The sequence below is a fragment of the Macaca thibetana genome, chromosome 7, assembly GCF_024542745.1.
Source record: "Macaca thibetana thibetana isolate TM-01 chromosome 7, ASM2454274v1, whole genome shotgun sequence".
Classification (NCBI taxonomy): Eukaryota; Metazoa; Chordata; class Mammalia; order Primates; family Cercopithecidae; genus Macaca; species Macaca thibetana.
The window spans coordinates 118,265,304-118,280,861 of NC_065584.1; the positions used below are offsets into that span (position 1 = coordinate 118,265,304).

A 15,558-nucleotide genomic window follows, 5' to 3' on the forward strand; every position below is an offset into this window, starting at 1 on the left:
AAATGGCATCTCAGAAAGAATGGAAAATACTGAGTCTCTGGCTGGGTGGCAGTGGTGGGTGGGGGAGCGGGCACAGACATGCTTCGTGCTTGTGTGTGTGTCTCAGCCTCCCCTCAGGCCACAGCATGATCAGAGTATTTCCTTCTGTGGCACAAGGATTATAAGCATATGTAGTAAGTTTCCTAATTTTAATTTTTTTGCTTTCTTTTCAAGAGATAGGTTTTTGTCTCCTTTTTAAAAGTTTGTTTGCAATTATTAGAGATACTGGGTGATTCCTAGTCATAAGTTACCTAAAAACCTCATTCATTCAGCGAGTAATGTTGAGTCACTACTATTTGTACAGCATATGCTAACCATATAAAATATTTGAGGAGTGCCCAGTGGCTGAGGTTCTTTTGATGTTTAATAAGTAAGTGTGTGTTTTGGGCCAGGTCACTGAAGAACCTTTAGAAGAAGAGACAGAGGATGTTGCAAACCTATGGAATTCATTTAATGACGAGGAAGAGGAAGAAGCGATGGTGTTCTTTGTCCTTCAGGAGAGCACTGGGTATATGGCACCAACGCTGCGGGCCCTGGCCATCATCCACACCATCATCTCTCTAGTCTGTGTGGTGGGCTACTACTGCCTGAAGGTGAGCTGTTGGCCACTCTGGATCTAATCTGACTCCTTGAGGAAGAAGTGTTCTTTCTGAGCCCAGCCAGCCCTTTGCTCGAAGACTTTGCTATTTGTAAAGGTCTTTGTAAGTTCCGTGGAGCAGCAGCAGCGCATCACCTGGGAGCTGCCTAGACCTGCAGAGTCTCAGGCCTCATCCCAGGTCTTTTCTTTTTGAGATGGAGTTTCGCTCTTGTCTCCCAGGCTGGAGTGCAGTGACAACATCTCGGCTCACTGCAACCTTCGCCTCCCGGGTTCAAGCAATTCTCCTGTCTCAGCCTCCCAAGTAGCTGGGATTACAGGTGTCTGCCACCATGCCCAGCTAATTTTTGTATTTTTTAGTAGAGACAGGGTTTCACCATGTTGGCCAGGCTGGTCCTGAACTCCTGACCTCAGGTAATCCACCTGCCTCGGCCTCCCAAAGTGCTAGGATTACAGGCGTGAGCCACTGCGCCCAGCCCCCAAGTCTTTTAACTCAGAATCTACCACTTAGCATGATCACTGGGCAATCTGTACGCACTTTCAAGTTCAAGAAGCCTTGCGCTAGGAGTCCCATTTCAGGTACCTCTTGTTGAATTTCATAGAACTAAAGTCATCAGGCTAAGTCACATGAGAGCTAGTTATGAGAGAGTCTTCTGATCTTTGAATTGATGTCAAAATTTTTATAAAAATACCTTTTCATTAGGCGGTAACCAAGATCTCAGAAGAAAACTTACTGATATGTTAGTTTTCAGTTATCTGTTGCTGCATAACAAACCACTCTAAAACTTAGTGGTCTAAAATGACAACTGTTTACCTCTCTGATTCTGTGAGACGACTGGCACATTTGGGCCGTTCCTCTGCTGTATGTAAAGGGGCTACATTTGCAGCCATTTGTGAGCTCAGCTGGGCTGGAATGGCCAAGATGGCACATTCCCATGCCTGGCAGCTCCATGGGGGGACAACTGGAAGGATGGGCTCAGCTGGGGTAGCTGGGCCTCTCTCTCGCTCCCTCTCTCTCTCCGTGTAGATTCAGAGCATCTCCTTCTCCATGTGGCCTTTCCACATGCTCTGTCCAGTAGGGTAGCTAGACTTCTTGCATGATGGCTTGGGTTTCCAAAAAGAGCGTGGAGGTGGAAGCTGCTAAGCCTTCCTGAGTCTTAGGCCCAGAACTGGCACAGTGTCATTTCCATTGCATTCTGTGGTTTAAGGCAAGTCACGTGGCCATCCCAGATTCACTGCTGCATGGTAGAGGGGAGAGGTGCTACACAAAGGCATGAATTCCAGGAGGCATGGTTCCTTGGGGCCATATTCAGAACCACTACAGTTATGTCAATCTCCAGTCATTCAATTTTTGGTGTCCCAAGTCCAGTTCTAGTTCTGCTACATCATAATTTTGTTTTTCTCACTGCTTTTCTCATTACATGTGTTTCTTCCTTCTCTTGAGTAGGAAATCTCCTTAAGTACAGCAAGCCATCTTCTTCCTGGGAAGAGTCCAGGAAATATTTTCCTATATTGTGGTCCTTTCTTCCCCCAGTGAACTGTAGTGTCATGTAGGAAGTCCAGCTACCATGCTGAAGAGACCTTGTGCCCTGGGCCACACTAAGGACTCCATTGCAAATTCTGGAGCCAGGCTGCCTGGGTTGAACTCACAACTCTGCCACTTAAACTCCCAGTCCTCTATCTTCTCATCCATAAAACTGAGTATTGTTATTTTCCCATCTTTCCTTTTGGTCCTTGAGCACGGGGGAACAAGGTCGTGAAAACAAGGTCTTGGTGAGTTGCCGCCATTTCATCCGTCCTCGGTCTGGGCCTTTCACAGAGCTTCCAGCAGCGCTATGTTGAGTGAGAGTATTCGGAGGTTCACAACCTCTGTGGTCTGTAGGAGCCACTCTGAGGAGGGCCCTGGGAAGAATTTGCCATTTTCAGTGGAAAACAAGTGGACGTTACTAGCTAAGATGTGTTTGTACTTTGGATATGTATTTGCTACACCCTTCCTTCTAGTAAGACACCAACTGCTTAAAACATAAGGATGTTTCAGTTCATCCATTTAACAGATATGAAGAGCATTTTAAGAGATGCAGCCTCTGGAAATGGATCAAACTCTAACTCATATGGCATACTAGATATGCTTGTCAATAAACTTATGACGTGAATGCTTAATGCCTCTTTTTTGAAATAGGGAATGTAATAATTGGCCATTTGCCTACTTTATTATTTGGGTAACATTCCAGTATGACTCTGTGAGTTAGCTTATTTAATGGTGTTAAACTGAGGTTATATTAAATTTTTGATTCCCAGGTCAGGATTTTATTGGTAATTTATATAATAAAAGGGAAATACAAATCGATCTTTAAAAAAATGAGTATTGTTGCTAAAGTTGCTGGGGCGATTAAATGTAGTAGTATGTGTAAATGTACTCATAACACGTAGTAAACCCTCAAGCACGTTCGCTGCTGCTCCTTAGTTCGTGATCCTAGAGTTCGGCTTATTAGATGGAGTACAGATTATACTGTGACCTGGAGAAAACAAAAAAGAAACACTAGCAAGTAAAGAATGTGGAAGTTCTGTTTACGAGAGTATACAAACTTCTAGAAGATTGAAGGGGAATGTTTGGAATCCCAGAGATGAGCACCCCTCTGCAACTTGATATTGCTGCTGTTCTTCAGAGTCACTCAGAGCACAGCAGGCATTAGTCGGTCGCTCACTGAGCTTTGCCTCACCTCCCACATCATCTGTGCACTAACAGTCATCATCAGGTCCTCACAGTGTGCAGTGGCTGCTAGCCTTGGCCACCTTCCTATCGTGAGTTTTTCATTTTATCAGTGTTATTTCATTGTTTTAAAGAAAAACAGGGCAAGAGGTAACTCTTTACAAATCACTATCTGAATTTTGTTCTTTTGTTTTGGACAAAAGCGATGTGGGGTACATGCATATCATGGGTTTGGAGATGAAGGTTTCAAGGATGTCGCCAAGTAGCCAGTGGCATCTCAGCTGAGATGACGAGATGAGACGCCCTAGCTCTGTCTGAATTAAGCTTCTCTGGCTGGAGGAGCTGTGTCAATTGTGACTTCTCATTTCCTAGGATTTCAGCAGTATCCTCTGGCCTCATTAACTGTCCCATGCTTGGAGTGTGTGTGCACTTAGTGATGGCTGGGGCAAGTGGATTATTTTCCAATCCCTTTCTGGGTTCCCCTTTGGCAGTAGGTCCTTATAGCCATACCACTATATCTAGTCTAAAATAAAAGTTCCGATTATAAAAGAATGGACAGTGATAGTAGGAAACAAGTATGCCACTACCTGGAAGGAGCTCTTTGTGGACAGAATCTCAGGAAGAAAACTTGAATACAGAAAGACTGAATCCTCTCATTCTAACTATGAAACCATGTTTCATGAACTCACCTTCCAAGCCATGAGATAAATATGGCCCTGTACATTGAAGGGAGTTGGAACATTTCATCCTATTCCTGTGGCATCCATCCCGTAGAATGGTTTATTGTCCTTTCTAAATCTTGGTTCACCTCCAGCCGAGGAGTCTTAGGAGTCCTAACTCATTCAGCCCGGGCATGGCCTGCACACTAGCATCGGTCAGGGGGTCTAGTTTGTATGAATATTAGCTGTCTAACTGAAAACTTAAAGAGCGACCCAAATTAGATCAGGTTTAAAGAGGTAGGGGTATTTAGCCAAAGAGATTCATTGGGCTTTAATCCCACAACTAGGCACCCTAATAATTCCACTATAAGGAGATTGCTGCTCTGAAGTTGGAAGGTTAATTTGTGACAAAGACCTGGGAGCACGTGCTTTAATCACAAAGCCTGCTCTGAGTAACCATTGTCTTCCCACTCGTAGGTGCCTTTGGTGGTATTCAAAAGGGAAAAAGAAATCGCCAGGAAGCTGGAGTTTGATGGCCTATATATCACCGAACAGCCATCTGAAGATGACATCAAGGGGCAGTGGGACCGCTTGGTGATCAACACACCGTGAGTGTCCCTCTACCTCAACCTAAAAAGGAGATGGAGTCTCTACTGTAAATAGAGTAACTCTTTCCTCCTGGCCTTAAAACTGGTTAATACAGACTTTCTTCTCGTTTCTGGGACTTTTCTCCCTCGCCTCTTCAGGAAAGCCACTTGCTGCCCATCAAATACTTGTATAGACTTCCATTAGTTTAACAGGGACAGAAGATATTATCGGAAGGTACTGCGTGTATTTGATTTAGACCAGACAGTCCAGTACAATATTGCTTAAACTAGTTTTCCATGTTCGAGTCACACAGTGTTTCCAGGGCTTAAGTGGCCAAGGAGTCTAGAGATCCAGTTGATCAGCTTCAGCTTTTCCATAGCCTTCCATGGCACAACACTGCTATAACTGTGCCATCTCTTAAGTCGTCTTCTTTTTTTTTTTTTTTTTCCTTGAGACGGAGCCTCGCTCTGTCACCCAGGCTGGAGTGCAGTGGCGCGATCTCAGCTCACTGTAAGCTCCGCCTCCCGGGTTCACGCCATTCGCCTGCCTCAGCCTCCCGAGTAGCTGGGACTACAGGGGCCCGCCACCACGCCTGGCTAATTTTTTTGTATTTTCAGTAGAGACGGGGTTTCACCATGTTAGCCAGGATGGTCTCGATCTCCTAACCTGGTGATCCGCCCACCTCGGCCTCCCAAAGTGCTGGGATTACAGGCGTGAGCCACCGCGCCCGGCCTGAAGTCTTCTTAACCAAATAGCCTGCTTGGTAAGAGACTCCTCTTAACATAAGATTGAGAGGCACTTACATGGGCAGGTAAATAGAGCTGTCTGGTAGGGATGTGAAGACCTGTGGAGGCAAGCCTTCCTTCTCGTCGGCATGCGGCGCTGTGGTGGGAAGAAGGAAGAGCACTGACTGACAGGCAGGCAACACCAAGGCCCTGAAGCTTATTGGTCTGTGAACTTGCACAAGGTAATCAAGGCTTCTCAGCCTTAGTTTCCTCGTCAGTAATAGAGGGATGAGAATATCATCCTGCAGAAGATCAATGAATGTATGTGGCAAATGTTTGGCACATGCCTGGCACGTGGTAGGCATTAAGCTGTTGCTCATTCCCTTTCCCCTAACTATCCATAAAAGGGCCATCACCATTAGCAAGTGTCACGCTCCAATGACAGTTGATTCACAAAGTAAGTGATACTTTCAAGATAAACTAATGTGGTAAAAGAAAAGAAATAGGGTCAAACATGTAAACAAAGGTGACTGTGTTGAAACTCAGGTGTGCCAATTAAGCTAGGCATGTTAAGAAACAGCAACCCTGACTCCAGGAGAAGAAAACTGTGTCCTATCCAAAGATGATCAGGCAAACTGAGAAGCAGCTCTGCAAAGGTCCAGCTAAGCATATTTCTTTATATTCTCCAGAAAAGGAAGGCTCTTCTCTTAGAAGGGGGAAAATGTGAACGGGCACATCCTTACATCCTCAGTCTGTCCCTGCCTGCGAGTCCCCTGCCAATCTTCTCACACAAGGAAAAGCACTGTTTCTGATGCTTTGTCATTACATTACAGAAGTCTTAGACACTATTAAATCCTTTGGTAAGCTTTGTGCAATCATCAGTAATGCTTATGTCTTGTTATACAAGGGGATATGGCCTAAAAGTCCCAGTAAGAAGGCAGTTCAATTTCAGCCGGGCGCAGTGGTTCACACCTGTAATCCCAGCACTTTGGGAGGCCGAGGCGGGTGGATCACAAGGTCAGGAGTTCAAGACCAGCCTGGCCAACATAGTGAAACCCCGTCTCTACTAAAAATACAAAACAAACAGCTGGGCGTGGTGGTGGGTGCCTGTAATCCCAGCTACTTGGGAGTCTGAGGCAAGCAGAATCACTTGAGCCTGGGAGGTGGAGGTTGCGGTGAGCTGAGATCACAGCACTGCACTCCAGCCTGGGCGACAGAGAGAGACTCCGTCTCAAAAAAAAAAAAAAAAGAAGGCAGTTCAATTTCTAGAAATGTATCCTAAGGAGATAATGAGACAAGTACACTAAAATGTCCCAACAAAGGTATTTGCCAATATTTTTTACTTAGAGTGGCTTAAACGTGCATGAGTAGGAAATGCATAAATAAATAGCTATTTTTTAAAATTTTAGGTAGACCAGTGTTTAATTTTTTTCACAACGGCATCATAGTACATGTTCATGTTTTGTAACTTGATTTTTTTCAGTTAACTATATGTCATGGGAGCTTTCTTTTTAAAATTTTTACTTTTATATTGTTAAGCACACATAAATAAGAACATATAAAATGTATATGTACATTTTACAGTATAATTATAAACCAAAAAGGTTAAAAAATAGAACATTACTGAGAGCTTAAAAATCCCCTGTATTATCCTCCCTGATCATATCTTCCCAACCCACAGCTATCTACATTTTTGATGTTCATTAGTGGTTAGTAATATTAATTCTTAAATAATTAGCAATCAGTGATATTAGTGATATTCATTCTCCTGCTTTATAGTTTTCCCACTTAGGTATTTGTCCCTAAATATATTTTGACTCTTTTGACTATTTTGAACTTAATATAAATGGAATTATACTATATACATTATACTATCACTTGAATTTTTTTAGCATTATTGTTTGGAAACTCACCCATGTTGATGTATGTAGCTATAGTTTGTTCATTTTCAAAGCTGTAGTATTTTCCATCATGTATATTATCACATTTGTCTATTTTCCTAACAGTAAATATTTCAACTTGTTTTCTAAAGTTTCTGGCTTTTATAAACAGTGCTACAGTGAACATTCTTATACCTGATACACAAGTCGAAGAATTTCTCTAGAGTATATACCCAGGAGAGAAATTTGCCGAATAGTAGGATATGCAAAATGTTTGTTCCAATTTATACTCCAAACAGTACTATATTAGTTTCTACTTCTCTACTTCTTTGCTGGCACTTATTGGCCAGTAATTTTGCTGATCTAGTAGGTGTATAATGGCACCTCGTTGTACATTTCCCTGATTACTAAATGGGTTGAGCATCTGGTACTTCTTCCCTGAACATTCATGTATAGATGTACTACTTTATTTATCTGCTTTCCTTCTGAAGGTCTGTTCTCTATGCCACACTTTAAGGACTAGTAACAAGTAAAAGTCTGTTTTCTACCTTCAAGGAGTTTGCATACCTAGTCAGGGGACAAGAAATGCAGAATGCTCAGATGAAGGTAAGACCGTATCTATGAAAGGGTCATGCCCAGAGCCTGTGGTCCTTGGCCCTTCAGCATCACTTGTGGAATCTTGTGCTTAGAACAAAATGCGACCAGGCTGAGTTGTATGTTACAGACCATTTGTATAAATGATTTAAGAGAAAGGCGGTATCAGTGTGGCAGAGAGAGCATGGCTTGATTTTTATTTGTTTTATTTTCCATTTGAATGCAGTGCATAAAATATCAAGTAGCAATGTACAAGGAAGAAAGTCAAAATAATTATTTTCATCCCCCAGAGATAAAATATTAGCAGTTTACTCTGTAACACCAGCATTTGTTTTTGCTTTCAAGTGGCATTTAAATGTTTAAGACAAAGAAACTGCTTTAACAAACCAAAAACAAGCAAAAAAAAAAAAAAAAATTCTGCCACCCTGTTGGGGGAGAGGCGGCTTTTGCTGGGGTTATTCTTCTGAGATGTCAGTGAATAGTGGGAGCTCTTCATTTCCTTATCAACAACTTGGGTGGTCTCTGGAGAATAGGGAACTGTTGTGTTCCAGAACCAAAAAGAATGAATCAAATAAAGGAAAACGACGGTACGAATGCATGCACCAAAGGCCAGAGGCTCCTAGGCTGCAACCCAGCCTTACAAGGAACTCCCACAGGAAGGATTCAGTAAGTCTGGATAAGAACAACATAGTTGCAATGGTTTTTGCCAACATTCCTGAAGATGACAGTTCTTTCTTAACTTCAACAATAAGAAATATTTGCAGTGGAGCTGGTACAAGCTACAGACAGAAGAAAGATCATCTCTCTGGGGATGTTAGGGGATGGTACAGAACCACCTCCAAAAAAGAGAGGGATCCAACTCCGGAGGAAAGCAGGCCCTGCGGCATTACGTGGAAATAGAAAATAGAGTGGAAAAGCCCTCAGTTTAAAAAACCCAATGTAAATAAACTAAAGGTGATTCCCAGACTGGAAACTCCATGAAGTTAGGGACTTTCCACCGCATCCCACATCCCGCATCCCCATTATCTACCCCAGAAGCTGACATAAAGTCGTGACTCATTGAATGGAATGCCTGTGCTTTCTGTAGCATTTTGTTTCTGGTTATACTGGGATTAGGGAAAGGATTTAGAAACATGTATCTGTCTCTAATCCGTCATCACAGTTCTTGGCTCCAAATCATAATTCTGAGGCAGAAACTGCCCTGTGGCCTTCTGAGTGTTTCAGAAGCCAATACAAAGTAGTGAAACCAGATGTGACTCAGTATACCTGTGATGACTCTGAACTTCAATCAGATCTTGAATTCTTTGGTGAGCAGGACACAAATCAAAAAGATCCCAGATCCAGGCACTCACGCTGAAAAGTTTCTTGATGTGTTTTCCTTGATGTTAAGAATGAAGAACCAACCTTGTTCGTTTTCTTTTTCAGATCTTTTCCTAATAACTACTGGGACAAGTTTGTAAAGAGAAAGGTATGCCTTGTTAGTGGGGGTGAGCTCCGTGCTCACAAAAAAACTGGTTTATGTTTAAGTTCCCCACATACAAACATGAGTAAATGTGATGCTACTTTTATGATGATATCTCAAGAAGAGTAACTCACAGAAGGGGTTGGATATGAGCATATGTAGGTTTTTGGCTTCATTCATACACTCATCTGCCTTAAACAAGTGAACACGATCCTCATGGTTTTCTGCATAGTAGATGTTGTTTTTTACAGTTATCATTTAATTGTCCTTCATTGCTTTTTTCTCTGGGTTTTCTCTTTTTCCTGCGTTTTGAACTGTGTCTTAATCTACCCCTTGGAAGACTGCCCATAGGGCAGCAAAGCTCTGAAGAACCCAGAGCTAGAAAATATTTGGTGGTGGCGTGTGGCCTGAGCTCACCCTGTCATCCTTTGCTTCAGGTGATCAACAAGTATGGAGATCTCTACGGAGCAGAGCGCATTGCTGAACTTCTGGGTTTGGACAAAAATGCTCTTGACTTCAGCCCAGTAGAAGAGACCAAAGCGGAGGCGGCTTCTCTGGTGTCATGGTACAAAAGACTTAGGAGTTCAAATCCAAAGCAGCTAAAATAGATCCTTTGTTTTTCCATTCCTCTTCAGCTGCTTGAGGGAAAAAGCACAACCATGTCTTTGTTCTCTGGGCTCTGGGCTGGCTTAGGTGTTGCCTCTAGGTTCTCACATATTGGGAGAGCACTGCTTTAAAAATTTGAAAACCAATACATTTTTGTGCCCTATAGAGCTGAAAGAGAAAGTCTAATTAAAATTTTCAGGTTGGGCTGGCGCAGCGGCTCACACCTGTAATCCCAGCATTTTGGGAGGCTAAGGTGGGCGGATCACGAGGTCAGGAGTTCGAGACCAGCCTGGCCAACTTAGTGAAACCCCTGTCTCTACTAAGAATACAAAAAAAAAAAAAAAATTAGCCGGGCGTGGCGATGGGCACCTGTAGTCCCAGCTACTTGGGAGGCTGAGGCAAGAGAATCACTTGAACCTGGGAGGCGGAGGTTGCAGTGAGCCGAAATCGCGCCACTACACTCCAGCCTGGGTGACAAAGCGAGACTCCGTCCCAAAAAATAAAATAAAATAAAATAAAAATTCAGGCTATGTGATTCAACCATTCTCTTGTCTCATGGGGAACACGTACAACTCGATGAAGCTGAGAGCCATATTTAGGTTATTAAACCTGAGAGAAGAAAAACTTACTTTTTCCCCCTTATTAAGCACTTAACTACCTCTTGACATTTCTAAGTTTTAAAATCGCGTGTTCTTCTCTAGGCTAAGTTCCATAGACATGAAGTACCATATCTGGAAGCTTGGAGTTGTGTTTACTGACAACGTAAGTATTGCACCTGGAAAAACAAAATTCTGTACCCCAGGTTCAGGGATGCCACAGAGAAGCAAGCTATGCAGGATGCTCAGAAAGATTCAGGGATTGCTTATCAAAGACCAGGAGCCTTCTACGTGCTGGGGGAACACTTATACAATGGTTTGAGGTAGATGGGGCCCACTTGGCAGTTCTTGGGCCAGCTCACAGCACCTAAACCCCCTCTCTCCTCAGTTTGTCCCCCAAAATCAGAAAAAATGGTTTAATGAGCACATTACGAGGCAAAAATGCTTAAAAAGCTGCTTTCTTCCATTCCCAGTCCTTTCTGTACCTTGCCTGGTATACAACCATGTCAGTCCTGGGCCACTACAATAACTTCTTCTTTGCTGCTCACCTGCTGGATATCGCAATGGGCTTCAAGACACTGAGGACCATTCTGTCATCTGTAACTCACAATGGCAAACAGGTATTGGTTTCTACTGATGCAGAACAGAATGAACCTCTGTGTGCATAGGGAAAAAACAGGTAGTATACAGTGTATGACAGGAAGGAATGTGTCGTGGTGTATCATGTACTTTCCTTGGCCAAACACTTGAACTAGTGGTGATTGCTTTTGCAGAATTGTAGCCAATTAAAAATATAGCTGCAACCATCATGTAAAAAGCATGAGACCTTGATTCAGTGACCCCTGATACTTAGATCAACCAGGGGAGGGAGTGAGGTGATGGACACGTCAGAATAACCTTGGAGATCTTTTTTTTCTTGCTTTCTTTTTTTTTTTTTTTTTTTTTTTTTTTTTGAGACAGAGTCTCGCTCTATAGCCCAGGCTGGAGTGCAGTGGTGGGATCTCGGCTCACTGCAACCTCCGCCTCCCAGGTCCCAGTTCAAGCAGTTCTCCTGTCTCAGCCTCCCAAGTAGCTGGGGTTACGGGTACATGCCACCATGCACAGCTAATTTTTGTATTTTTAGTTTCACCATGTTGGTCAGGCGGGTCTCGAACTCCTGATCTCAGGTGATCCACCTGCCTCGGCCTCCCAAAGTGCTGGGTTTACAGGTGTGAGCCACCATGCCCGGCCGGAGATCTTTTTAAGGTCTACCCCTTCCTCCATGAATCTGATATATTCCCTGGGGGTTAGCAAGTAGCCGCACACAGAAAACTCCCCAGGTATTTCTGATATCTGCATCCAATTAAGAACCAATGATTTCAGATACACACGTATGTATATGGTTGTTTTATACCCAGTACACATTTTTATGGGTGTGTATATATATTATGTAGTTAATACATATTATATAGTTAATATATAATCAAGGAATTGACTCTGACAATATATAGAAGATTAGATATTGATGAGACTGGATATAGCAATGGCTATAACCATGTTAAAATCTTCTAATCGCTTCTCCTTGTGTACAAATTCAAACTGTTGAGCGTTTCATTCCTCATTAAGTACAAGTCAAGGTGGAAGTTAAAATGTGCCAAGCTCATGCCCTGTCCCAGTTACGGTGACAGTCGCACAACTACCTGCTAAGGTAGATGTTAGGCTCACTTTACAGATAAGAGAACTGAGGCTCAGAGAGGCTAAATGTCTCACCCAAGACCACACAGCTGCTAAGTGGCAGAGCTGAGATTCAACCCCTTTTCTTCCCTGATGCAAAGTTCAAGTTCTTTCTCTTTTTTCCTAAACCAACTGCTTTCTGCGAGGTCTGCTCTCCGAGGTTTGAGCGACTGTTCCTCCCCCGAGTCTGCTGAATACATTTCCTCTGGTGCTGTCTTCACACTTGTGCCCGCTCCCTTTTGTGTCGCTCCTTGAAGGCAAAGCTCTGATCATGCTGATATTCGTATCTCCCAGCTCAATGCCTAGTCCTTGAGAGAGGTCAGATGTGCAAGTCCCGTGTACCCCTCACTTAAGCCACTGAGCTCGCACTCCTAAAGCCTGGAAGTAAGCGAGGCCCTAGGACACCCCAAACGGCCTGGGCAGAATTCTCGGTAATAAAAAGTGTGACTCAGCTCCACCACGGTAATTTTCAGAGTGCCTTCAAAGTTGTGATAATTATCCAGTACATGATTATTTATGAAATAGTGTAAGGTAGGGATACCTACCAGTCCAAAGAACCTTTGGTTTGCTTTTGTTTTTGTTTTGAGACGAAGTCCCGCTCTGCCATCAGGCTGAAGTGCAGTGTAGCGATCTTGGCTCACTGCAACCTCCGACTCCTGGGTTCAAGTGATTCTCCTGCCTCAGCCTCCTGAGTAGCTGGAATTACAGGCACGCACCACCACACCCAGCTAATTTTTGTATTTTTAGTAGAGATGGGGTGTCGCCACGTTGGCCAGGATGGTCTCGATCTCCTGACCTCATGACCTGCCTACCTCAGCCTCCCAAAGTGCTGGGATTACAGGCGTGAGCCACCGTGCCCAGCCTGGGGTTTTTTAAGAAGCAACATTAGAGTAGAAGCTGCATTGTGAAGCCTCAGGTAAGAGCTAGCTCTGTATGAATAACAACAAAACACATATACCCCTCCTCATAGCACCTTCACTATTCAATACTTAAGTTCCTTTATATTTTACTTATGCCCAATCTAATACCCTATACATTAGTCTGTTTGGCTGCCAGAACGAAGTACTACAGACTGGTGTTTTGTTAAACAACAGACATGTCTTTTCCACAGTTCTGGAGGCGGTGAGTCCAGTGTCACAGTGCCAGCAGGGTTGGCCTCCTCGGGGGCCTCCACGTGGCTGTGGACAGCCACCCTCTCGCTGCTGCTTCCCCTCACTGTCCCTTCACGTGTGCCTGTGTCTAGCCTCGCTCTCCGTGTCCCCAGCTCCTTTTCTTCTAAGGATGCTAGTGAGATTGGCTGCGGGCCCATCTTAACAGCCTCACTCTTTAACTTACTTACCTCTTCGAAGGCTGTGTCTCCATCTCCAAATACAGTCCCATTCTGAGGTACTGGAGGCCAGGACTTCCAACACCCCATCATTACTCTTTCTCCCAGTAAGCCCGCTTCTCGTTACCTGTGGTCCCATCTTTCCTCCTCTGCTCATGGCCTGATGGCTTTCTTAGCCGCCCTCCACCCCTTCCCCATTTCCTCTCCTTGCTGGTCCTCACTGTTCCTCCTTGTTTTCTTAGAGGCTCCTGTGAACCTTTTGAGGTAGAGAAGACCCCACTCCTTTTCCTTTCTCTGTCGTTTCATTCCCAGTTGGTTCTGACGGTCGGTCTCCTGGCCGTGGTGGTGTATCTCTATACTGTGGTGGCTTTCAACTTCTTCCGCAAGTTCTACAACAAAAGCGAAGACGATGACGAGCCTGATATGAAGTGTGACGACATGATGACGGTGAGAGCCCACCCACTGCGGGCCACCCCACCCCACCCCCTCACTGGGAAGAAGGGCTGCGTGGGGGTGCTCTGGAGAACTAAGTGAGAGCTGTAGAGTTAGTTACAGATCACAGCGGAGATTAGAGTAGAAGACAGACGTCTCCTCCGGACAGGAGTGTCCTGGGAAGACAGAAGTGATGGAGGTAGGTTTCATTACCACACATCTGAGCCCCGTGGAAAGGGAAGCACCCTGCATAGTGGGGTCATCATTCTTCTATATTTTTTCTGGGGTAAAGATGAGACATTATTTTTTGAGACAGAGTTTCGCTCGTTGCCCAGGCTGGAGTGCAGTGGCACCATCTTGGCTCATCACAACCTCCGCCTCCCGGGTTCAAGCAATTCTCCTGCCTCAGCCTCCCTAGTAGCTGGGACTACAGGCATGCACCACCATGCTTGGCTAATTTTGTCTTTTTTAGTAGAGATGGGGTTTCTCCATGTTGGCCAGGCTGGTCTCGAACTCCCAACCTCAGGTGATCTGCCCACCTCGGCCTCCCAAAGTGCTGGGAGTGCAGGCGTGAGCCACTGCGCCTGGCCAAGATGAGACATTATGATGAATGAAACCTGGGCCTAAATTTCATGGGAGTCGAGCTTTGATCGTTGTCTCAGAACCGAGAGCAAAGTCCCATGGGCCGGGATTGAGCACTTCATTTCTTTCAGCAAGCCAGTCAGGGGTTCCTTCCGGACAGCCACCATCGGCTGAAGAACACGACAGCAGCAGGAGGAGGTGTGGAGTGGGGAGGGGGAGTCCTGTCAGGCCAGAGCTTCGTGAGAAAAAAGGCACCGCCCAGAGTAAGCCAGCTTGGCTGCAGCAGCATCTCCAGTTTATTTTGACCAGATTTCAGAAGAACATGTGTCTCAGGGACAGGGGACAGTGAACTGCCCAGTCTGTGAGCATCTCTGTGACAGAGGCGATGCTTCTTGACGAAAACCTCTCCACGTGCTTTCTTGGGCCAAGCACCGTCATGAGACAGCAGCACCAGCCCCTAGAGTACTAGTCGGACCAGCATGTCTTCAGGCTGCCCCTGGCTTTTGCTTTTCCAGGTGTAAGACAGTCCTCTCTCTGCGCGTCTAACCCATCCCGCCAGTGGAGAGAAGAGGCTGCCCTGCTCAATGGGCCTGGGCCTAGACTGGCTCAAACCTGCAGAGCAGGAGCAGCAGAAAGGTCCGTTATATTTGACCTTCCTGCTGCAGGAACCCCTGCCCCACCAGATGTAAGGGGAACACAGAAGAAGAGGGGGCCTATTTTGCAGTTTAAGGCACAGCCTGAAGGCCAGGCTAACAGTCTTAATGAGGAAAAATTAGTATCTGGCATAGGCGATGCACATCAAGGCTTAAAGATCTTTTAACTTACATCCACCTTAAATGAATTCTGTTCTATCAAATAGTTCAAAACTGTTTTCTTTTTAATGGGCCTACAAAGTACCTTTTAAAAGCCTAAATGTAACAACAGGCTTCCATCTTTGTAGATGTCAGACTGTCCAGAGGGTGTAGTGGACAGCAGCTAGCAGCATGAATACTGGTACCTCTGAAGAGTTCCCCTCTCCTGGCTCGGGGCTGCCATAATCTGACCGAATCA

At 44.7% G+C, this 15,558-nt stretch overlaps 2 protein-coding genes across 2 annotated transcripts in view; both read left to right on the forward strand.

Moving 5' to 3' along the window:
- Positions 1 to 15,558, forward strand: part of RYR3 (ryanodine receptor 3) — a 566,751-nt gene that overhangs the window by 545,299 nt on the left and 5,894 nt on the right. The window contains exons 91-97 of the mRNA XM_050797588.1: positions 432 to 632; positions 4,481 to 4,611; positions 9,216 to 9,258; positions 9,690 to 9,817; positions 10,560 to 10,620; positions 10,928 to 11,074; positions 13,807 to 13,941. Coding sequence (XP_050653545.1) covers positions 432 to 632; positions 4,481 to 4,611; positions 9,216 to 9,258; positions 9,690 to 9,817; positions 10,560 to 10,620; positions 10,928 to 11,074; positions 13,807 to 13,941 — 846 coding nt within the window. The remainder of the gene's footprint in view (positions 1 to 431; positions 633 to 4,480; positions 4,612 to 9,215; positions 9,259 to 9,689; positions 9,818 to 10,559; positions 10,621 to 10,927; positions 11,075 to 13,806; positions 13,942 to 15,558) is intronic.
- LOC126958869 (cytochrome c oxidase subunit 7C, mitochondrial-like) lies at positions 2,057 to 2,981 on the forward strand. Its single transcript, XM_050797587.1, has one exon. It carries the CDS (start codon positions 2,470 to 2,472, stop codon positions 2,659 to 2,661), a length of 192 nt encoding a protein of 63 aa, XP_050653544.1. The 5' UTR covers positions 2,057 to 2,469; the 3' UTR covers positions 2,662 to 2,981.

Coding starts and splice junctions, on each gene's coding strand:
- LOC126958869 (XM_050797587.1), top strand. CDS start 2,470: ATGTTGAGTGAGAGTATTCGGAGGTTCACAACCTCTGTGGTCTGTAGG.